Source organism: Heptranchias perlo, chromosome 8 (assembly GCF_035084215.1).
Source record: "Heptranchias perlo isolate sHepPer1 chromosome 8, sHepPer1.hap1, whole genome shotgun sequence".
NCBI lineage: Eukaryota > Metazoa > Chordata > Chondrichthyes > Hexanchiformes > Hexanchidae > Heptranchias > Heptranchias perlo.
In genome coordinates, this window is record NC_090332.1 from 67,507,358 (window position 1) to 67,532,556 (window position 25,199).

At 44.5% G+C, this 25,199-nt stretch overlaps 1 protein-coding gene across 2 annotated transcripts in view; it reads left to right on the top strand.

The window, feature by feature from the left end:
* LOC137324220 (solute carrier family 22 member 2-like) overlaps positions 1–24,465 on the top strand; it is a 37,404-nt gene extending 12,939 nt beyond the window's left edge. Inside the window, exons 7-11 of one of the 2 annotated variants that reach the window (XM_067988356.1) lie at positions 5,559–5,773; positions 6,857–6,965; positions 7,705–7,817; positions 17,069–17,168; positions 22,493–24,465. In XM_067988356.1, the coding sequence (XP_067844457.1) occupies positions 5,559–5,773; positions 6,857–6,965; positions 7,705–7,817; positions 17,069–17,168; positions 22,493–22,592 (637 nt within the window). In that variant the 3' untranslated portion in view covers positions 22,593–24,465. Of the gene's footprint in view, positions 1–5,558; positions 5,774–6,856; positions 6,966–7,704; positions 7,818–17,068; positions 17,173–22,492 lie in introns of those variants that run through there. The other variant, XM_067988357.1, reaches the window with a different exon arrangement.
* Positions 24,466–25,199: the final 734 nt, after the last annotated feature.

Sequence of the window (25,199 nt, forward strand, 5' to 3'; positions counted from 1 at the left end):
AGCAAGGCTGTAAGAAAAGTTAACAGGGTGTTGGGGTGTAATGCTAGAGCAGTTCATGTAAACAATATTTAGTTGATACAAGGGCTTGGCACTGTTACATTTAGTTCTGTCCCGTCACATAGTGGAGCAGATTGAAGATTTAAAGAAACATTTAAAGAAATATTTCAATATTCTCAACAAATACACATTCCATTGAGAAATAAAAACTCCACGGGAAAGGTGATTCATCCATGGATAACTAAAGAAGTTAAGGATAGTTTTAGATTAAAAGAAGAGGCTTATAATGTTGCCAAGAAAGTACTAAGCCTAAGGATTGGGAAAGTTGGCTGCAGAGATAGTGGATGCATTGGTTATGATTTTCCAAAATTCCCTAGATTCTATAACGGTCCCAGCAGATTTGAAGGTAGCAAATGTGACCCCGCTATTCAAGAAAGGAGGGAGAGAGAAAACAGGGAACTACAGGTCAGTTAGCCTGACATCAGTCGTCGGGAAAATGATGGAATTCATTATTAAGGAAATGGTAACAGGGCACTTAGAAAATCATAATATGATTAGGCAGAGTCAACACGGTCTTATGAAAGGGAAATTGTGTTTGACGGATTTATTAGAGTTTTTTGAGGATGTAACTAGCAGGGGAACCAGTGGATGTTGTATATTTGGATTTTCAAAAGGCATTCGATAAGGTGCCACATAGAAGGATGTTATATAAGATAAGGGCTCATGGGGTTGGGGGTAATATATTAGCATGGATGGAGGATTGGATAACGGACAGAAAATGTAGAGTAGCGATAAATGGATCATTTTCAGACTGTAACTAGTGGGGTGCCGCAAAGATCGGTGCTTGGGCCTCAGCTATTTACAATCTATATTAATGACTTAGATGAAGGGACCGACTGTAATGTATCCAAGTTTGCTGACAATACAAAGCTGGGTGGGAAAGTAAACTGTGAGGAGGATGCAAAGAGTTTGCAAATGGATATAGACAGGTTAAGTGAGTGAGCAAGAAGGTGGCAGATGGAGTATAATGTGGGTAAATATAAGGTTATTCGCTTTGGTAGGAAGAATAGAAAAACAGAATATATTTTAAATTGTGAGAAACTATTAAATGTTGGTGTTCAGAGAGATTTGGGTGTCCTTGTACAAGAAACACAAAAAGTTAGCATGCAGGTACACCAAGCAATTAGGAAGGCAAATGGTTTGTTGGCCTTTATTGCAAGACAGTTGGAGTACAAGAGTAAGGAATTCTTATTACAATTGTACAGGGCTTTGGTGAGATCTCACCTGGAGTACTGTGTACAGTTTTGGTCTCCTTACCTAAGGAAGGATATAGTTGCCTTAGAGGCGGTGCAAAGAAGGTTCATTAGATTGGTTCCTGGGATGAGAGGGTTGTCCTATGAGGAGAGATTAAGTGGAATGGGCCTATACTCTCTGGAGTTTAGAAGAATGTGAGGTGATCTCATTGAAACATATAAGATTCTGAGGGGGCTTGACAGGGTAGATGCTGAGAGATTGTTTCCCCTGGCTGGTAAGTTTAGAACTAGGGGCCATAGTCTCAGGATAAGGGGTCGGCCATTTAGGACTGAGATGAGGAGGAATTTCTTCACTCAGAGGGTTGTGAATCTTTGGAATTCTCTACCCCAGAAGGCTGTGGATGCTCAGTCGTTGAATATATTCAAGGCTGAGATGGATCAATTTTCGGACTCTAGGGGAATCAAGGGATATGGAGATCGGGCGGAAAAGTGGAGTTGAGGTCGAAGGTCAGCCATGATCTTATTGAATGTGGAGCAGACTCGAGGGGCTGTATGGCCTACTCCTGCTCCTACTTCTTATGTTCTTATAAGGCCATGGAGAAGGAACAGAGGAGGGCCACCAGGATGGATCTCAACAGCCTTAGTACCTAGTCTTTAGTTATCAGGATAGTCTCAAGTAATCTCCAGTGTCCTGGCCAATATTTATCCCTCAACCAACATCACTAAAGCAGATTATCTGGTCATTTATCACATTGCTGTTTGTGGGAGCTTTTTGTGCGCAAATTGGCTGCCACATTTCCCACATTACAAAAGTGGCTACATCTACTTCATTGGTTGTAAAGAGCTTTGGGACATCCGAAGGTTCGTGAGAGGTGCTATATAAATGCAAGTCTTTCTTTCTTTTAATTGAGGCTTTTTCTTTCCACTGTAGACTTCGAAGTGACAGGACTGAAGGTTTTTTTTTAACTGATAACAAGAATGGGTTCTGTTCGGGTGAATAGGTGACTTGACCTAGGTAGGGAGGGGTGAACTAGGGAGCATCAGTGTAAAATATCAAAACAGAATGAGGTTAGCTGCCAGAAAGTATGGGGGTTATATTGGATAACCCCTGAAACTGGGCGTGGGAGTCATGGTGCACGATTAATCCAAGCCCTGTCATTGCGATGCAGGCAGCACATAATATTCGTGCTGCCTGATGATTTATCTGATTGCTGCTTCTGGCCAGGCCTACCTGCACTGTTGAGTGGCTGCTCACCAGCAGGGGGCCCCGATATCACGAGCGGCTAGCATCACTTAAAGGCAGCCTACATCTCTTAAATGAGACATGCAGTGTGTCTGCAGGAAGTGGTGGAAGTCAATTGGAAGTGAATCTATGCTGCAACATAGTGCAGCATGGTGATGATGGGACCTCTGGAGTTTTTAATGAACAACAACTGGGCTGCTCAACATTTGTGGGACTCTGATATTTGCAAAATATAAATATGGGTCCGCACGGAGTTTGAACAGAGATCAGACATCACACACGTAAAACACAGATGCAGATCCCGTTCCTATGTTTACACACTGATGAGTTATGTTAAAACATTGAATAAAGTTTGTGCACTACTAAATCCCACATCCTCCAATCTGCACCCCAGACCTCCCCAATCTGCCGATCTGAGTTTGTACCAGGCCTGCGAGAGTGCTTGCACCAAGGTTCTCTGCTGATGCACTAGAGACCTTGATACAAGAGGTGGACAGAAGGAGGTACATCCTATATCCACAGTGGGTGCAAGAGGCCCTTCAGACATATGCTGCCGAGGCAGTAGGGGACGAAATGAATGCCAGGAGCACAGCACCATGAACATGGATGCAGTGCAGGAAGAAGTTCAATGCTTTGACACGAGTGGTCAAGTTGAGTGAGGTCAACTGTCAAGTGGCGTCTCCTACCAACTGCACCACTCGCCACATCCACTGCTCCACACACTACACCCCCCATCACCCACATACCAACAAACTCTTTCAATCAGTACTCAACTCTTCCAATCAGATGCTTCCTCTCACCCTCACACATTACCACTGTTGCGAGCCGCACTCCCACAACTCACAGGTCACACACACTGGCAGCTATTCAACCATGACAGCCACATCACCCAAACATCTTGCAGGACATTCACCGACACATGTCCCGCTTTCTTGCGGGAGAAGGTGGTGCATAACAGGAGGCAGCAAGTGGCAGTGGCTCCATGGAACATGAACCTGCTGTCCTCTCTCAGGATGACAGCATTCCTGTCCCATCCCTATTACTCTACCAGTGCCCTTGCTGTTGCCTGTCAGCTAGCCAGCCCACTCCCTGTAGAGTGTTGAAACTTTATTATAGGAACATAGGAAGATAGGAACGAGAGTAGGCCATGTAGCCCCTCGAGTCTGTTCCATCATTCAATGAGATCATGGTTGATCTATGACCTAACTCCATATTCCCACCTTAGCCCCATATCCCTTATTACCTTTGGTTAACAAAAATCTATCAATCTCACATTTAAAATTAACAATAGAGCTAGCATCAACTGCCGTTTGTGGAAGAGCGTTCCAAACTTCTACCAACCTTTGTGTGAAGAAGCATTTCCTAAATTCACTCCTGCAAGTCCTGGCTCTAATTTAGTCTATGTCCCCTAGTCCTAGTATTCAAGCATAGGAGACCTCCATAAACAGGTACAAATGCATCAGCAGCTAGACGCAATAATCCAGCAACCAACCTGTAACTCCTGCATGATCCCTTGAGATAACGCTAGTGGGGGGCCCTTCCATGCTGTTTAAGACCTGTTCAGCTGTACGAGGTTAAGACAATGCGTTGAGTTCCAAAATCGCATCTGTCCCTTTAAGTCAGTGTTGCACACTGATCTACTGCATAATCATTCTACTTTACATGCTGCTGGCATTCGTTATCTGCGCGTGCGTAAACGCTTTTACCAATATGTCGTCCGGCGCACGTCATGCTAGAAGTGTGCGCGCACATTCCGGATGCCATTTTGGGTCCTTAGGAGTCCGCATAGCGCCAATGAAACGGGCGTTACGCGGCCCAATTTACAGCCCTAAGTCTTTTCACAAAGTCACTGACCTCCGAAAAAACGTGAGATAAGTTTGGACTCACTACAGCTCTTCCCAGAGGGCTGTGGATGATCAGTCGTTTAATATGTTCAAGGCTGAGATAGATAGATTTTTGGACTCTAAGGGAATCAAGGGATATGGGGATCGGGCGGGAAAGTGGAGTTGAGGTCGACAATCAGCCATGAACTGATTGAATGGCGGAGCAGGCTCGAGGGGCCATACGGCCTACTCCTCGTCCTATTTCTCATGTTCAAAGGGGAACTTGGCGCATTCCTGAGAGTCAAGAATATCTCCAGTTAGAGAAGGGAGCTGACGGGTAGGTGCATTTTTTTTTTGGGAGGAGGGCTTTTTGCCTTTTTTCAGAGATTGCATGAGTGGGGAGGTGGATAGATGGTGCATCTGGGCTCTATACACCGTGTCTGGATAGGACAGGCTTGATGGACCAAATGGGCTTTTCCTGCCCTCGTTAACACATTCTTACATCAAAACCCTTTTTGCCAGGACTGTGGCTCCCTTGTGGGACAATATTGAAGTCAGCTTGGAGTCCATCTGTAAGTTATCAATGCGAAGGAATCACTACTCCATTCAGCATTACTAGTTAGATCTATCCTCAGAAGAGGTTGTGCTCTGTAAATCCCTGGTTAAGGTAGATTTAAAAAATGAATTGCTCACCCCCATTTTGTTCTCCTACTGCAATATTCCACAGAGTCTCCAGGTAATCAAATGGTCAACCTCCTGGTTTTCTATATCCTTGTTGAAATTTAGTCTCCCACCTTCTTACCCTGGTGTTTTTCTCTGACTTAGAGTGCTTGAAGTGTGGAATATGTCTTGTTAAATTATTTCTCGCTGTGTAGTTTTTCACCTTATTGTAATTCAGCACTTACAAAAACACACAGAGTATTTGTAAGAATTGCAGGGCTCTCATCAATGGGCCACATCTTGTGCAATATTCCACTATCGACTGATGGAACTGTTTCCCTGTATCTGGTGGATAATCTTCAGTAAACAAATATGGACGATTCTACTGGAGTTTGGCGATCCAAGCTGATTGTTGGCTCACACTTTGCGCAACAAATTCAAAGATGAAAGCTTCATGACACCAAAATAAATTACTTCATGTGACACGGTGATCTTAGCAATGGTGCACAGCCTACTGGAATATTCTTGGATCAGCAATCGGCAGGATGCCATTGGATTAACTCATATGCAACTTTATTTCAGGTTCGCAACTGCCTTGGTGTATCAAGGGCTTGTCATGCGCTTGGGAACTCTGGGAGGAAACATATACCTTGATTTCTTTATCTCAGGAGCTGTGGAAATCCCGGCAGCAATCCTCATTCTTTTAGTGATCGAGCGGATTGGACGGCGCCTTCCCTTTGCGGCAGGTGGTCTGTTGTCGGGAGCATCCTGTTTGATAGCAGCGTTCATACCCGAGAGTAAGTACCACGCTTCAGGCTGCGATTCTAATCCAGTCCCAGGCTAATGAACTTAATTAGGTGTCTGCGATGTAATTAGAATAGAATAGAATCATACAGCACAGAAGGAGGCTATTTGGCCCATCATGCCTCTGTTGGCTCTTTGAAAGATCTATCCAATTAGTCCCATTCCCCTGCTCTTTCCCAACAGGCCTGCAAATTTTCCCTTTTCAAGTATATATTCAATTCCCTTTTGAAAGTTACTATTGAATCTGCTTCCACCATCTTTTCAGGCAGTGCATTCCAGATCATAACATCTCACTGTTTCTCTTTATCCCCCCCCCGCCCCTCCGCCCACACACATTGGTTCTTTTGCCAATTACCTTAAATCTGTGTCCTCTGGTTACTGACCCTCCAGCCGGTGGAAACAGTTTCTCCCTATCTACTCTATCAAAAACCCCTCAGAATTTTGATCACCTCTATTAAATCTCCCCTTAAGCTTCTCTGCTCTAAGGAGAACAATCCCAGCTTCTCCAGTCTCTCCATGTAACTGAAGTCCCTCATCCCTGGTTCCATTCTGGTAAAGTAATTGATGAGAACCTGATATAGATTTGGTTCTGGTAAACTGAGTGAGATGGTGCAACACACTGTGCTATGGAACATCAGGATGGAGGGTCACACACACGTTCTCTCAGTGGCCAGTTCCTGTTGTGTAACTGCAGTAAAGCAACATTTTAAACTGTCCAGATGCTTTATCTACTGTTTGGAGAAGTTGGACCCTTTTTGAACTTAGTACCGAATCTTCTTAGTGTGACAAGAAAATTGACATCCCACCCACTCAGCATTAAGAGCTGCCCGCCTGCGGAGTGAAACTCCATGCAAGTGACCTGCACCAACTTGTGCTGGCTACACATCACACTGCACACGTACCAGTCTGGGACCAGTATCTGTGGATTTCTATGACCCAAACGAGTTAATTCAAAATCTCTCAGCAAATATAACCAGTTAAAAATGATTATCTGGTAATTGAAATGTGAATATTTCATTTTTGTTTCAGAAAATACTGTCTTGCTAATTGTACTTTTATTTATTTTTCCAATTCAGATATCAGTTGGCTGGCAACAGCAATAGCCTTTGTGGGTAAATTAGGAATCACTGTAAGCTTCGAAATGGTAGTGTTTGTAAATGCTGAATTATACCCGACATTTATAAGGTGCGTGCAGAATAGAAATTATTCTCTACATGTTAACAGCAGTTTTTTAATGAATCTTTTAATTACATTTTTTTTATTTGTTCATGGGATGTGGGCGTCGCTGGCAGGACCAGCATTTATTGCCCATCCCGAATTGCCCTTGAGAAGGTGGTGGTGAGCCACGTTCTTGAACCGCTGCAGTCCGTGTGTTGAAGGTTCTCCCACAGTGCTGTTATGTAGGGAGTTCCAGGATTTTGACCCAGCGACGATGAAGGAACAGCGATATATTTCCAAGTCGGGATGGTGTGTGACTTGGAGGGGAACGTGCAGGTGGTGTTGTTCCCATGTGCCTGCTGCCCTTGTCCTACTGGGTGGTAGAGGTTGCGGGTTTGGGAGGTGCTGTCGAGGAAGCCTTGGCGAGTTGCTGCAGTGCATCCTGTGGATGGTACACACTGCAGCCACTGTGCGCCGGTGGTGAAGGGAGTGAATGTTTAAGGTGGTGGATGGGGTGCCAATCAAGTGGGCTGCTTTGTCCTGGATGGTGTTGAGCTTCTTGAGTGTTGTTGGAGCTGCACTCATCCAGGCACACTCCTGAATTACTGTTATATTTCAGTTATAGATTAATAGATTACACCGAGCATCTGTATGTGATCCAGTCTCTTGAACTGTATCATAAAGGTGAAACCTAATTTGCTGTATTTAGTGCTTGTGAAATGGAAAAGGTACTTTCTGTGGAAGTAAAGGTGTATTTTTTTTACAGGAATCTTGGTGTTTCAGTGTGCTCAGCGCTGTGTGACATCGGAGGGATTGCCGCTCCATTCATTGTGTACAGACTGTCAGATATCTGGATGGGAACGCCTCTTGTGGTTTTTGGTGAGTATCTTGTATTTAGTGCAGTGCATTTCACTAGTTAAATGCTGTGCTTTTATCATTTGATGACCAAGCAAGTCGCACAACTATATCTCTACATATAATGTTTGCAATTCTCAAAAGTCTCAATGTGTCCGCAGTGGGCAAAGCAAGTTCAAATTTCACACTCACTAAAAACCAAACACTTATGTCACTGTCTCTAAAAATTCCCATTCTCAAAAAAGGAACAATCGCATCCCTCCATTCCCCTTCCAAGTCCTTCCAGTGGCCATGTTGACTCCTCCTCCACCTCACGACATATCCTTAAGAATAACATTTGTCTCATATGAAACATACAACAACAACCTGCATTTATATAGCACCTTTAACATCGTAAAATGTCCCAAGGCGCTTCACAGGAGCAATTTTCAAACAAAGTTTGACACTGTGCCACATTAGGACAGGTAACCAAAAGCTTGGTCAAAGAGGTAGGTTTTAAGGAGCATCTTAAAGAAGGAGAGAAAAGTAGAGAGACGGAGAGGTTTAGGGAGGGAATTCCAGAGCTTAGGGCCTAGGCAGCTGAAGGCATGGCTGCCAACGGTGGAGAGATTAAAATTAGGGATGCGCAAGAGGCAAGAAATGGAGGAGCGCAGAGATCTCGGAGGGTTGTAGGGCTGGAGGAGGTTACAGAGATGATAAACACAGAATTTAATTCTGGAAAAAAAATGACAAAACTCACCCACAAACTTCTCCCATCTTTCAATACCCGAGATAAGTTTTGGCTATACATGCATGTCCTCTGTCAGAAATCTTAAGCTTGCATGCTCTCTCATTCATGGTTTTATGAAGGGCAGGTCATGACTGACTAATCTAGTTGAATTTTTTGTGGAGGTGACTATCCTAGGTCACTAGGATAGGAGAGTGCCTGTGGATGTTGTCTACATGTTCTTCCAAAAGGCATCTGATAAGGTTCCACACAAGAAATGAATTAATTAATTATTAATTAATTAGTTCGTTCGTTCATGGGATGTGTGCTTTGCTGGCACGGCTGGCATTTATTGCCCATCCCTAATTGCCCTCGAAAAGGTGGTGGTGAGCCGCCTTCTTGAAACGCTGCAGTCCGTGTGGTGAAGGTTCTCCCACAGCGCTGTTAGGTAGGGAGTTCCAGGATTTTGACCCAGTGACGATGAAGGTTCGGCGATATATTTCTAAGTCAGGATGGTGTGTGACTTGGAGGGGAACATGCAGGTGGTGTTGTTCCCATGTGCCTGCTGCCTTTGTCCTTCTAGGTGGTAGAGGTCATGGGTTTGGGAGGTGCTGTTGTAGAAGCCTTGGCGAGCGGCTGAAGTGCATCCTGTGGATGGTACATACTGCAGCCACAGCGCGCCTGTGGTGAAGGGAGTGAATGTTTAGGGTGGTGGATGGGGTGCCAATCAAGCGGGCTGTGTTGTCCTGGATGGTGTCAAGCTTCTTGAGTGTTGTTGGAGCTGCACTCATCCAGGCAAGTGGAGAGTATTCCATCACACTCCTTGTAGATGGTGGAAAGGCTTTGGAGAGTCAGGAGGTGAGTCACTCGCTGCAGAATACCCAGCTTCTGACCTGCTCTTGTAGCCACAGTATTTATATGGCTAGTCCAGTTAAATTTCTGGTCAATGGTGACCCCCAGGATGTTGATGATGGGAGATTTGGTGATGGTAATGCCGTTGAATGTCAAGGGGAGGTAGTTAGATTCGCTCTTGTTGGAGATGGTCATTGCCTGGTACTTGTCTGGCGCTAATGTTACTTGCCACTTATCAGCCTAAGCCTGGATGTTGTCCAGGTCTTGCTGCATGTGGGCTCGGACTGCTTCATTATCGGAGGGGTTGCGAATGGAACTGAACACTGTGCAATCATCCCATTTCTGACCTTATGATGGAGGGAAGGTCATTGATGAAGCAGCTGAAGATGGTTGGGCCTAGGACACTGCCCTGAGGAACTCCTGCAGCAATGTCCTGGAGCTGAGATGATTGGCCTCCAACAACCACTACTATCTTCCTTTATGCTAAGTACAACTCCAGTCACTGGAGAGTTTTCCCCCTGATTCCCATTGACTTCAATTTTACTAGGGCTCCTTGGTGCCACACTCGGTCAAATGCTGCCTTGATATCAAGGGCAGTCACTCTCACCTCACTACGCAAGAAATTATTAACGAATATAAAAGCGCACGGAATTGGAGGTAACCTTGTGACATGGGTTGGTAATTGGTTGGGAGGTAGGCGACAGAGTAGGAATGCAGGGAATGTACTCTGATTGGTGGGATGTGACAAGTAGTGTTCCCCAGAGATCTGTACTGGGGGCTCAGCTTTTCACCACATATATTAATGACTTGGATGAAGGAATAGAGAGCTGTATATCCAAGTTTGCAGATGACACTAACTTGGAAGACACCGTAAGTTGTGCAGATGAGAGCAAGAAGTTACGAAGGGACATAGACATGCTAAGTGAGGCAAAACGGTGGCAGATGGAGTTCAACGTGGGGAGGTGTGATGTCATCCACTCTGGATCGAAAAATAACAAATTGAACCTTGTGCTCGATGCCTCTGTTTGAATGGATTCTAACTGACTTGAATGCAATTTTAAAAATTTATTTAATAATAGATGTATTTCATTATTTGAGAGCATTAATGAGTGCCAACCCCTGCAATTTGACCATATTTGACTCCATGTTTGATCCTCTCCAATCAGGTCTCTGCCCCCACCACAGCACCGAAACAGCCCTTATCAAAGTCACAAATGACATCCTATGTGACTGTGACCATGGTAAACTATCCCCCCACATCCATCTCGACCTGTCCGCACGGTTGACCACACCATCCTCCTCCAACGCCTCTCCTCTGTTGTCCAGCTGGGTGGGCCTGCCCTTGTCTGGTTCCATTCCTATCTATCCACATGTAACCTGCAATGGCTTCTCTTCCCGCTCCCGCACTGTTACCTCTGGAGCCCCCCAAGGATTTATCCATGGCCCCTACCTATTTCTCATCTACATGCTGCACCTCAGTGACATCATCCAAAAACACAATGTCAGGTTCCACATTTATGCTGACAACACCCAGCTCTACCTCACCACCACCTCTCTCAACCCCTCCACTGTTTCAGATTTGTCACATTGCTTGTCCGACATTCAGTATTGGATGAGCAGAAATTTCCTCCAATTAGATATTAGGAAGACCGAAGCCATTGTCTTCGGTCCCCGTCACAAGCTCCGTTCCCTAGCCACCGACTCCATCCCTCTCCCTGGCCACTGTCTGAGGCTGAACCAGACCGTTCATAATCTCGGCGTCTTATTTCACCCTGAGCTGAGCTTCCAACCCCATATCCTCTCCATCAGCAAGACCACCTACTTCCACCTCCATAACAGCGCCCGTCTCTGCCCCTGCCTCAGCTCATCTGCTGCTAAAACCCTCATCCGTGCCTTTTTTACCTCTAGACTCGACTATTCCAATGCTCTTCTGGCCGGCCTCCCACCTTGCACCCTTCATAAACTTGAACTCACCCAAAATTCTGCTGCCCATATCCTAACTCGCACCAAGTTCTGTTTACCCATCATCCCTGTGCTCTCTGACCTACATTGGCTCCCAGTCCGGGAACCCTTCAATTTTAAAATTCTCATCCTTGTTTTCAAATCTCTCCATGGCCTCACCCCTCCCTATCTCTGTAACCTCCTCCAGCCCTACAACCCTCCGAGGTCTCTGCACTCCTCCAATTCTGACCTCTCGCGCATCCAAACAAGCGTACTGAGCTTGAATAAAGGAGACTATGATGGTATGAGAGCGGAATTGATTAAAGTGGACTGGAAAAATAGATTAAAGGGTAAGACGGTACATGAGCAGTGGTGTTCATTTAAGGAGTTATTTTACAACATTCAAAAAAAAAATATTCCACTGAGGAAAAAAGGGTGTAAAAGAAATGACAGCCATCCGTGGCTAAGTAAAGAAATTAAGGATAGTATCCGACTAAAAACAAGGACATATAAGGTAGCCAAACTTAGTGGGAGGATAGAAGATTGGGAAGTCTTCAAAAGACAGCAAAAAGTAACTAAAGGATTGATTAAGAAATGGAAGATAGATTATGAAAATAAATTAGCAAAAAATATAAAAACAGATAGCAAGAGTTTCTACAGTTATATAAAAAGAAAAAGGGTGGCTAAGGCAAACATAGGTCCTTTAGAGGATGAGACCGGGAAATTAATGGTGGGAAACATGGAGATGGCAAAAATGCTGAACAAATATTTTGTTTCAGTCTTTACGGTAGAGGACACTAAGATTATCCCAACACTGGACAAAAAGGGGGCTCTAGGGGGGGAGGAGCTAAATACGATTAAAATCACTAAGGAATTGGTACTCAGTAAAATAATGGGACTCAAGGTGGATAAATCCCCTGGACCTGATGGCTTACATCCTAGGGTCTTGAGGGAAGTGGCAGTAGGGATTGTGGATGCTTGGATAATAATTTTCCAAAATTCTCTGGACTCAGCAAAGGTCCCGGCAGATTGGAAAACTGCTAATGTAACACCCTTATTTAAAAAGGGTAGTAGGCAGAAGGCTGGAAATTATAGACCAGTTAGCCTAACATCTGTGGTGGGTAAAATTTTGGAGTCTATTTTTAAGGAGACAGTAACGGAACATTTAGATAAACATAATTTAATAGGACAAAGTCAGCATGGCTTTATGAAGGGGAAGTCATGTCTGACAAATTTGCTTGAGTTCTTCGAGGACATAACGTGCAGGGTGGATAAAGGGGAACCAGTGGACGTAGTGTATTTAGACTTCCAGAAGGCATTCGACAAGGTGCCACATAAAAGATTATTGCTCAAGATAAAGAATCACTGGATTGGGGGTAATATTCTGGCATGGGTGGAGGATTGGTTATCTAACAGGAAGCAGAGAGTTGGGATAAATGGTTCATTCTCGGACTGGCAACCAGTAGCCAGTGGTGTTCCGCAGGGGTCGGTGCTAGGTCCCCAACTCTTTACAATCTATATTAACGATTTGGAGGAGGGGACCGAGTGTAACATATCAAAGTTTGCAGATGATACAAAGATGGGAGGGAAAGTAGAGAGCGAGGAGGACATAAAAAACCAACAAGGGGATATAGACAGGCTGGGTGAGTGGGCAGAGATTTGGCAGATGCAATACAATATTGGAAAATGTGAGGTTATGCACTTTGGCAGGAAAAATCAGAGAGCAAGTTATTATCTTAATAGCGAGAAACTGGAAAGTACTGCAGTACAAAGGGATCTGGGGGTCCTAGTGCAAGAAAATCAAAAAGTTAGTATGCAGGTGCAGCAGGTGATCAAGAAGGCCAACGGAATGTTGGCTTTTATTGCTAGGGGGATAGAATATAAAAGCAGGGAGGTATTGCTGCAGTTATATAAGGTATTGGTGAGACCGCACCTGGAATACTGCATACAGTTTTGGTCTCCATACTTAAGAAAAGACATACTTGCTCTCGAGGCAGTACAAAGAAGGTTCACCCGGTTAATCCCGGGGATGAGGGGGTGGACATATGAGGAGAGGTTGAGTAGATTGGGCCTCTACTCATTGGAGTTCAGAAGAATGAGAGGCGATCTTATTGAAACATATAAGATTGTGAAGCGGCTTGATCGGGTGGATGCGGTAAGGATGTTCCCAAGGATGGGTGAAACTAGAACTAGGGGGCATAATCTTAGAATAAGGGGCTGCTCTTTCAAAACTGAGATGAGGAGAAACTTCTTCACTCAGAGGGTGGTAGGTCTGTGGAATTTGCTGCCCCAGGAAGCTGTGGAAGCTACATCATTAAATAAATTTAAAACAGAAATAGACAGTTTCCTAGAAGTAAAGGGAATTAGGGGTTACGAGGAGTGGGCAGGAAATTGGACATGAAGCTGAGTTCGGATCGGTCAGGGCCCTGTGGGTGGCGGAGAGGGCCCAGGGGCTGAGTGGCCGGGTCCTGCTTCTACTTCTCGTGTTCTTTAGATTTGAGGTTAGGATCAGATCAGCCATGATCTTATTGAATGGCGGAGCAGGCTCGAGGGGCCGATTGGCCTACTCCTGCTCCTATTTCTTATGTTCTTATCCCCGATTTTCATTGCTTCACCATTGGCAGCTGTGCCTTCAGCTGCCTAGGCCCTAAGCTCTGGAATTCCCTCCCTAAAGCTCTCCACCTCTCTCTCCTCCTTTAAGACACTCCTTAAAACTTACCTCTGACCAAACCTGTCCTAATATCTGCTCATGTGGCTTGTGTCAAATTTTGTTTGAAAATCGCTCCTGTGAAGTGCCTTGGGACATTTTACTACGTTAAGGCGCTATATAAATGCAAATTGTTGTTGTGAATTGAACTTGTAAAAGGGATTGGTGCAGAATTTGTGGCAATGACTGCTTCGCAATTACGCAAGTGAGAAGTAATTGGCACAAACTAGAGAAGCAGAAAATGCCAGTTTACAGTAGAGCCCTGTGAAAAGCGAACTAAGCTTCAAAGGACATATCTCTGGAATTCACAGCACAAGTGAGTTAAATATACCAACCCATCCTGCAGGTGGCGCCAGACTCAATAAGTCATGAGCCTAGAACGTGTGTGATTTGTATTGTTATGGCATCATAAACAGGTTATTTAAGGTAACCAGTCGATATAAAGTTAGTTAAACTTATTTATCCCATTTGTTTCATCATATTAATCTAAACCGGATTAATGACTGAAGTCAGTGCAGTTCCTATTACAGATATATAGGTGTAACAGTTAAACCGAATGACACTGGCCAGTGCTTGCCACCCATTAGCTCGTGTCTGTGCCTTTTAATAAAATGCTTACATGCCTAAAAAATAACATAAAAGACAAAAAACGCTGGGAATACATAGCGGGTCAGTCAGCATCTGTACAGAGAAAAGCCGAGTCATGATCCGTCGTCAGTACTGAAGGCTGAAAGGTGAACAGGTATTTTAACAAGGTCAGAAAACATGGAGGCAAAAGTTGGGAGGGGCATAAGGGGCGGAGAGGATCAACTGATCTGCCAATCACAGGGAGGGGGCAAGTTACACAACTTGCTAACTGCTTAATAGAAGACAACTAGGGGATCGTCAGTGAGAATATGTAGAGACGTAAAAAGGACCAAAGAATGTGTAAATAGTGAGAGGTGAAAAGATACAGGAGGGGTCCAACGAAAGCATGATAAAATAAGGAAAAATAGAGAGGAAGAAACAAGTCGCAGATTTGTAATTATAACAGAAAATGCAAGTCGGGGCGGTGGGTCTGTCCTTCATGAGGAGAGAAAAGAACGGGTCTCCTCCACAGGCTCAGCCCCTCCCAGCGCTGTGCTCTGATGAAGGGGCTGCACCCCAAGGTCAACCTGCCTCTCACCCACACACATGACAGACCCTTCCCACATCGCAAGAACCCACTATTATGAAGGACATGGAGGGTTTTTTCTAAGGTTTCAATTTACTAAAGTCAGCGTTCCACCTAGAGGGCCCAGCAGAACAATGAGGTACTTTTCCTGAGGCTTGGGTTGTGTTTCATAATATAAACAACTGGTCACTTCTATAACTGCAGGACTGCTATAAAAAGTTCATTTTATTCTTGGGATATGGGTGACACTGGCAGGGCCACATTTATTGCCTATTTCTAGTTGCCCTGGGGGCATTGGGTCAACCACATAGTGAGGAGACTAGAGTCACAAGTAGGCCAGACTGGGCAGGGATGGCCGATCCCTTCTCTGAAGGACATTAGTGTAGCTGTTGGGTTCTTTATGAAAGTTCAACTGATTTCATGGCCGTTTTTCTGGTGCCAGCTCAAAAAATTATCATAGAATCAAAGAATCATAGAATGGTTACAGCCCTGAAGGAGGCCATTCGGCCCATCGAGCCTGTGCCGGCTCTTTGTAAGAGCAATCCAGTTAGTCCCATTCCCCTGGTCTTTCCCAGTAGCCCTGCAAATTTTTTCCCTTCAAACATTTATCCAATTCCTTTTTGAAATCCACGATTGAATCTGCTTCCACCACCCTTTCAGGCAGTGCATTCCAGATCATAACTACTCGCTGTGTAAAAAAGTTATTCCTCATGTTGCCTTTGGTCCTTTTGCCAATCACCTTAAATCAATGGGAACAGTTTCTCTTTAGTTACTTTGTCTAAACCCTTCATGATTTTGAACACTTCTATCAAATCTCCTCTCAACCTTTTCTGCTCTAAGGAGACCAACCCCAGCTTCTCCAGTCTATCCATGTAACTGAAGTCCCTCATCCCTGGAACCATTCTAGTAAATCTTTTCTGTGCCCTCTCTAAGGCCTTCACATCCTTCCTAAAGTGTGGTGCCGAGAATTGGACAGAATACTCCAGTGACCGAACCAGTGTTTTATAAAGGTTCAACATAGCTTCCTTGCTTTTGTACTCTATGCCTCTATTTATGAAGCCCAGGATCCCATATGCTTTTTTAACCGCTTTCTCCACCTGTCCTACCACCTTCAAAGATTTGTGCACATCTACCACCAGATCTCTCTGTTCCTGCACCCCCTTTAGAATTATACCATTTAGTTTATATTACATCTCCTCGTTCTTCCTACCAAAATATATCACTTTGCATTTCTCTGCATTAGATTTCATCTGCCATGTGTCCACCCATACCACCAACCTGTCTGTATCCTCTTGTAGTCTATTACTATCCTCCTCACTTTTTACTACACTTCACAGTTTTGTGTCATCTGCAAATTTTGAAATTGTGCCCTGTACACCCAACTCAAGTCATTTATATCAAAATTACTAGACTTGTTGAATTAAATTTCACAATTTACTATCGTTGGATTTGAGCACAGGATCTCTGGGTTGTTAGTCCAGTTCGGTTAACGGTAGCCAGTTATATCTGACCACTCATTAGGTGCTGTTGGATAATCTTTATTCCGCAAATACTTAACGTTTTCTTCACTTTATTCAGGCAGGTTTAAGGAAACTTAAATTCACTTAATCTCTGTGGAGAGATCACAAACTGAGGGGATGACTCCTCAAGAACTGTACAATTCAGTACTCGTCAAAACCCAAACTAATTTTATTCTGCAAACATGCGTTCCTCATTTCTATTTCAACGTTCAGTGTTGGTGTAGAATAAAATGTATAAAACATATTTTCCTATGTACAATGTACAATTCAAATGCGCATCACAGAAAAACTCAATAGTATTTCTGAGAGAATGTTCTTCAAATTGAGTTTAATTTAAATGAATCCATTTGTCTGGTTTGCACTAAATCTTTCCCTGTTCTGTCCATTCATTCCCAGGGGTGATTGGTTTGATTTCTGGTGGCTTAGTGTTGCTCCTGCCTGAAACAAAGGGATTGACTTTACCAGACACCATCGAGGATGTGGAAAACATCAGACGGTAAGTAAACGGACGACTGCGGCAGACGCACAGTGACACTTGGCTCCTGGTGAGATTTTGCAATGAACTCTCTCCCACTTTATTATTTTGTCTGTTGAAGGTTTTTCTCTTTTCGGGTTTAAACTCCTCCCTGAACCATGGATTCCCAATCTGGTCCACAGGTGTTCTTCCGGATCTCTTATCAATACTACTATTGACCCATCCAGTAGATGGTTTAGGGAAGTAACCATTCCCTAAGGACAAAATGCTGAGCTCGGGTGGGAAATTGAATCGACTCTCACTTGTAGTGTGTTACACTCTACACTTGGAAGAGTTATCTTTACGAATGTGGTGGTAGGAGCTGAGCACTGAATACAAGATGTCCAGATTCCAGCTGAGTACTACCTCGAGATCTCCGACTGATGGAGTTGGCTTCTGCAACCCCATATCTGCTAAGTGTTCTATCAAAATGTTAACACTTTCCGAGGACTTTGCTGAATCACAAGGCTTCAACAGTAATGACCTGAAGTCAATTCCCTGCTGGGATTATGGCCTCGGTCTCACTGCAGTCAACAACAACGACTTGCATTTATATAGTGCCTATAACGTAGGAAAACATTCCAAGACGCTTCACAGTAGCACAATCAGGCAAAAATTGAAATTTCTCAAAAGAAGGAGGTATTAGGATGGGTGACCAAAAGCTTGGTTAAAGAGGTAGGTTTTAAGGAGCGTGTTAAAGGAAGAGAGAGAGGTGGAGAGGCAGAGAAATTTAGGGAGGGAATTCCAGAGCTTAGTAACTAGATAGCTGAAGGCACAGCCGCCGATGGTGGAGTGAAGGAAGTCGGGGATCTGCAAGAGGCCAGAGATGGAAGAACATGGAGTTGTTAAAGGGTTGTAGAGCTGGAGGAGGTTACAGATAGGGAAGGGTGCGGCCATGGAGGGAGTTGAACACGAGAATGAGAATTTTAAATTTGAGGCGTTTGTGTAAGTCAGTGAGCACAGGGTGATGGGTGAACGGGACTTGGTGCAAGTTAGGATACGGGCAGCAGTGTTTTGGAGGGTGGAAGTTGGGAGGCCAGCCAGGAGACCATTGGAATAGTCGAGTAAAGAGGTAACAAAGGCACGGATGAGGGTTTCAGCAGCAGGTGAGGTGATGCAGGGGCAGAGACGGGTGATGTTACAGAGGTAAAAGTAGTCGGTCTTGGTGATGGAGAGGATATGGGGTCAGAAGCTCAACTCAGGGTCAAATAGGATGCCGAGGTTGCAAACTGTTTGGTCCAGCCTCAGATAGTCAGGGAGAGGGATGAAGTTGGTGACCAAGGGACCGAAGACACAGGGAACTGTTAACAATATCAGCTAGTATGGGGGCCTGGAAGAGCAGCTGGGTGGTCAGCAGTTTAGTGGGCATAGGGTCGAGGGAGAAGGAAGTGGGTCTCATGGACAAGGTGAGCTCAGAGCGAACATGAGGGGAGATAGGAGAGAAATTAGAGAAAGATGCGAGTTCAGGGCTAGGGCAAGGGGGGAACCATGGGGGAAGTTTGGCTTGGTGGTCTAGGGGAAGGGAGGGAATCAGCAGAGGCAGCTGAACGGATGGTCTCAATTTTAGTGACAAAGTAGTCCATTAGCTCCTCACACTTGTTTTTGGAGGTGAGGGTGGAGGAGGCAGGGGAGAGGGGTTTAAGAACATGGTTTGTAGTGAAGAAGAGAAGCCGGGGATTATTCCTAGATGATCCTGGAATAATGAGCAGTTTTGGCAGAGGAAATCAGGACCCGATAGTGCTTTATGTGGTCCAGCCAGATCTGGCGATGAATGGCTAAACCAGTGGTCCACCACAAATGTTCAAGTCTGCATCCCATTTACTTCAGGAGTGGAGATGAGGGCCGTACCAGGGGATCGACCCAGGGTGAGAGGGAGTAATGGTTTTAATGGGCACAAGGGCATCAAAGGTGGAGGTGAGGATGTGATTGAGCAGATCGGTAGCTGCAGAAATGTTGTGGTGAATGGAGGGCCAAAGGCTAGACAGTTGGGAATTTGAAAGTACCTTTGTAAGTGACATGGGGAGAGTTTTTTCCAAGGAAGGACACAAAAGGAAGTGGGGCTGGGAGGGGGAAGGGGGATGTGAGTGGAGAGAGATACAATGAAGTGGTCAGAGATGGCCTTATCTGGGATTGAGACAATGGGAATAGAGAGGCCACATGAGATGGCAAGGTCGAGGAGGTGGCCATGAATATGGGTAGGGGAGTTTATATGGAGGGAGAGATTAAGGGAGGGTAGGAAGGTGGAGGAGTGCTGAAGTGTTGGGTAAGGATTTGGTGGGAAGAGTACCCAAGAGGGGTACAACTTCACACCATTCTATCCAAAGGGAAGAGTGCTAAGATATGAAAACAACAACAAAGGTGAGCAGCATTGCCGACGTTTGTTTGTATTTAGTGCTCAGGCCTGGAAAGCAGAGACTGACAGGGAGCACCAATTGTTGAGCCTAGGAAAGAACAAACAAACGAACTTGCATTTATATAGCGCCTTTCACAATCTTAGGACGTTGCAAAGCGCTTTACAGCCAATGAAATACTTTTGAAGTGTAGTAACTTCATTTGGCAGCAGCCGATTTGTGCACAGCAAGGTCCCACAAATAGCAATGTCATAATGACCAGATCATCTGTTTTTTAGTGAGGTTGGTTGAGGGATAAATATTGACCAGGAGAACTCTCCTGCTCTTCTCAAAATAGTGCCATGGGATCTCTTACATCCATCTGAGATATCAATATATTAAGGCATGCATCCCAGTACATGCACTTTGACACTGAACTGCAGCAGCAGAGATCAAGGCAGTCAGGTTTCATTGATTTTAGCAGTTTCCTCAGGGCGTAGGATATTATCGATCATGCCCACTTCCCAATTAGGCTACATCAGGCCAAGCTGTGCCATGCTATAATCAGAACAGGTTTTCAATGTGGCCGTCAATGTGCAGATATGTGGGATGCCAACCTGAGTATCCTCCTCATTAATGATGGGCACTCGGGGATCTGTGTCCTGCACCTGTCCAACTCCCAACTCCTGCTCCATGGAGGTGGCAGTCTGGGTGACTCCTAAAAGATTTCAGCTAACCTTTTCAACCTTGTTTGATGACCCCAGTTGCCATAATTACCAAACAAGGCTGAGGAGTGCTACAGCAAGCCTCATGTCAAAACCATGGCGTTCACTAAAGCAACTAGTTGGGTGTCCTACAGATTGCCCCAAAGAAGGTGTCAAAGAGAGTGATGCACTGTCTGCTCCATAACATTGCAGTTGAGAGAGCTATTAACATGAAAGATAATGAGCTCCAGGTTATGAGCAAAATGAAGAGGGACTAGAGGACATGGCTGCTGTCGCCAAGCAGTATCAACGGATCACTGCCTTATTCTTCAGCTGAACTCCAACACTCACTGTGGAAATATCATGGGGGCCATGAATTCTGTCCCTTCCGTCTGTATCTTTGCAATACTGATGCTGCTTTGCACCTTACAGGAAAGGTGTGGTCCCTGGTTTTTCTTAACAATCAAAAGCAACATTCCTGTGAGGTGGCACCGATCTTGTCATCTCCTAATTGCTCCTAGTAAGAAGCTAGTCTGCCCAGGTCAATGTGTGCCTATCTACCTCACCCACAAAACCAGTATGCAATGTATCTTACATGGTGATTATAGAGGCAATGAAGGTTCTGGTTTATGTTAAGGGTGGACACTAAGTATGTGAGATACAATGCTTTTAATGTGAGCTCAGTGTTAATGGTGTGTTCACCTTCTAGGTGTTCTCCCAGCTGTACTTCTGCCCCTCAGTGCTTCCCAGCCCAAGGGTGTAATCACAGATACTGCTGGCTGGAGATGGCCTGCTGACTGTGTGCAAAATCACAAAAGGCCCTGCTCCAGTCCTGGGACAGGACGATGGTCCTGATGCCCACCAGACATCTGGCTTCACACGGGTCTCCCCATCATGACATCCTGTATGCAGGCACTGTTCCACAAGCCAGGACCTCGGCAGCAGCACCAGCTCCTGATTTCACCTCCTGAGATTTTTATTCATTCTCAGGATATGGGCATCGCTGGCAAGGCCAACATTTATTGCCCATCACTAATTTCCCTTATCCAACTGAATGGCTAGCTAGGCCACATCTGAGGGTAGTTAAGAGTCAACCATGTTGGTGTGGGACCAGAGTCATGTATAGGCTAAACCAGGTAAGGACGACATTAGTGAACCAGTCGGGTTTTTACAACAATCCAACAGCTTCATGGTCACTTTCATTGATAACAGATTTTTTTTTTAAAAAAGGAATTCAAATTCTCAAACTGCTATACTGGGGTTAAAACTCACATTCTCTGTCTAGGCCTCTGGATTATTAGTCGAGTGATATAACCACTACACCACCATACTCTAATCTCTTCCCCAAAGAGACAAAGCTAGTTTTGACTGCTTTTTTATGCCTTCTGACACCCAGTGCAGTAGCATGTGAAGGGGGTGCTAAGTTTACACATGAAGTAGCCATGCTCGGAATAATGTGGGCACAACGTCGGCAGAGCCCCTGTTCTATAGTTCTCGCCAGTTGGCCTGTATTGGTGGACACCTGGATCCCATACTCCTGTACATGTGTTCCACAATGCTCAGTGCTCTTTCAACATCTACATATCCCACTATCCTCCATTCCTAGGGCTCTACACAGAGGTCTTCATAAAAGGAACAACAGGAGTTTGGCAGGTGACATGGGCCTCTGGAAAGTGCCTGCTTTCCTCTCTGGAGACACCCTGGACCCATGCACGTGCCAGGAATGTCAAAGCTTCCTCCTTAGTGTTCCTTAAAGTAGCAGACCAAGAGCAGGTGGTGGTGGGGAGTGGGAGTGCATGATGGAATAAGATATAGACATAGACTCCGGATAGAGTGGACTTGATGGGGCAAATGGCATTTTCTTACACCACAACTTTATATTCTCATTTAATAAGCTGTACAAACAAAACCATTCAACATCTTTTTATTTAGCTATTTCCCTGCTGCTGAGCTGAACATCACTCCCAAAGACAACAATTTCAAATTGAAATTATAATGAAGCTTGTTGCATGTGCAATTGAGTCTAAAAGGCTCTGAATGCTGGGCCAATTGGAGCTTTCATGACTGAAATCGATAGATTTTTGTTAGGTAAGGGTATCAAAGAATATGGAGCAAAGATGGGAAAATAGAGTTAAGATGCAGATCAGCCATGATCTAATTGGATAGCGGAACAGCCCGAGAGGCTGAATGGCCTCCTCCTGTTCCTATGTATCCTGCAGTGAGAAAATGTGTTGCATATTGCTGTATTATTAATATTCTATTGTTTCTCCAGACCAAAGATAAAGGTTCCAAAGACAAGCTACCAGCTGGTTGTTCTGCATTCAACAGATGTCAAGGACCCAGCTGCAGTGAAGATGGTTGTCGAAGCATGAATTAGGTTATAGCGTTAATCAGAATACTGACTACAGTTACTTCAGATTATATTTCACACTCGCTGCATGTAGTCAATTTCACCTGCTTAAAATGTCCAATAACAGTCACTCAGTCTAGTGATTAATCAATACCAATATTTGATTAGTATTTATTTTCTTTAATATGTATCTCTGGCCCTCAAAGAGATACGGATAAGAAGCCAGAGATTAGATAAAAATTAAATGTTCATTTTTCTGAGTCTGCACCTTGCAGTGTCACCTACTAAATAATAAATATTTAATAAGTCCTCAAACAGCACCTGATGTAAAAGAATATCACGGAAAACCTATTTGAGGAAATAATTCTTTTGAATTTTAAACTTGAGGGATTTGAGTTTCTATTGGACAATCTTGTCACCAATGATACATCTGGATGAGCAGGGTCCCACTTTTCAACGAGTTTAATTACAAAAAGAACATGATGAAAGGTCAAGATGTTTGTATTGGTGTGTGCAGTGAGCAATGGAAAGAACACTGATTCATAAACACCATGATCAATAATCACCATGCCCCTGAACCCTTACATCATGCAGTTATGTTAACTGCCAGGTGTGTTGTGGCAACAGAGTAAAGACCTCAGTATGTACCAACCTTTACATATACACCAAGGGACAACTGGAGGCTGGGCTGTCTCTCCCAAACTAAGAGCTTTACTATAGGCAAATCAAGAGAAAATCCTGTGTCAGCCTTCTCATTGTTGGCTTCCACATCTCTGTGCTGCTTCTTGTCTATGCTGTTGTACTTACCCTCCCTCCTGTCTCACCCCATATACTGTGGTCCCTACCCTCCCTCCTGTCTCACCCCATATACTGTGGTCCCTACCCTCCCTCCTGTCTCACCCCATATACTGTGGTCCCTACCCTCCCACCTGCCTCGTCCCGTATACTGTGGTCCCTACCCTCCCTCCTGTCTCACCCCATATACTGTGGTCCCTACCCTCCCACCTGCCTCGTCCCGTATACTGTGGTCCCTACCCTCTCTCCTTTCTCACCCCATATACTGTAGTCCCTACCCTCCCTCCTGTCTCACCTCATATACTGTGGTCCCTACCCTCCCTCCTGTCTCACCCCATATATTGTCATATCTATTACTCACTTTGTATCACCTATTGTCCCATTGGTATCCCCCTTGTTCTCATCCTGATCTGGAAAAGTTGTATTAACTGTTTCATGTTTTGCTCTACAGTTCCTTCCTTGAACTAAATGTATTTTTTGTGGTTTGAAGTTAACCGTAGCTTCAGGCAGGGTGACAGAATACGCTTCCTTTTTTTAAGCCACTTGACTGTTTTACTTTCTATGGCACAGATATCATCATGCCTTTTCGAACTGTGCACAGTTATCATGTAAATCCCACAGAGCGAGGAGGAACACACAGTAACTCAAGTTCTGGGAGGTAGATACCTGGGTGGTAAATCGTATCTCTAACCTCGTCCCAGAAATTGTATAGGAATGGGCATTGCCAGAACCCCCTCAGTATACAGTTCCTTTCTCAAGTGGCTTTCAGCACTGTGTGTCCACTCCCTGCATCCAAAACTCATTTGACCCATTTGATGCCATGCTTCCTTTGACTTGTCTTAATTTAAATCCAGTTCCAAGTTAGGTAGATGAAGGGAATGCCAGTAATCAAATCTGCTCCCCATCCTCTTCATCCAATCCTTTATTCAAACCTTTCTCCCAGGTGTGAGCTGCTAAGCATCCTCAACATTTACATTAATAGTTAATATTGAAGGCCTCTGAGGTTATGTTCAGAATACTTTGAGAAGGGTGACTGGTCACATCATACCCCTCATGGTCAACTGAGCAATAAACTAATAGAGCTATGCACATGTGAAGAATTGAATTTGTCTCAATTTATGTTGTGTCCTAAATTAATTGAGATTTGAGTTATTGATCCTGCACCATTTCCTCTACCCAACATACATAAAATACCCAGTGGGCACTGGAACTCTGAGGAGTGGTCTGGGAATCGGATATCGAAAGATGCTGGGAAATGCTTCTTGGAACTTGTCCGTGTTTGCTCATTGACTCCCAGAGACTCGGGGTGCCCAATACTCGATCGAGGGTGTCATTTAATGCCAGGAAAGCACCTCCCACAGTTAACAAATGAAAGTACACTATAGGTGAATTCAAGTACATTATTTCCCAGATAAAACAACGAATGGGCTGGATCTTGCTGGAGTGAGGTATCTTGCATGCGGTGTTAGTTAGACTTTTCCTGGACCTTTCAGCTCGAAATTTTTTTGCACTGTAACTTGCTGGAAGTGCGAGCTGATAACGGTGCGGTGAGGACAGCAGGGCATCTAGGACCTTAGGGAATGATGGGACCAACAGTGGATCTCTTTAACCAATGACATTTAAGGATTGAGAAAAAAACAGAGGAATGACGGAGAATTAGGGTGCATTAAAGTCAAATCAGGGACAGAAAGAGAGGGAGAGAAATATTGGATTAAGAGAGAGAGAAAAAAGAGACAAAGGAAGAGTAAGAAAAAAAATTAAATTTTAATTTTTTTAAATCTCTAAGATCAATTTACTACATGCAGGAATGAGATTGAAAAGTTTAACTTGATCC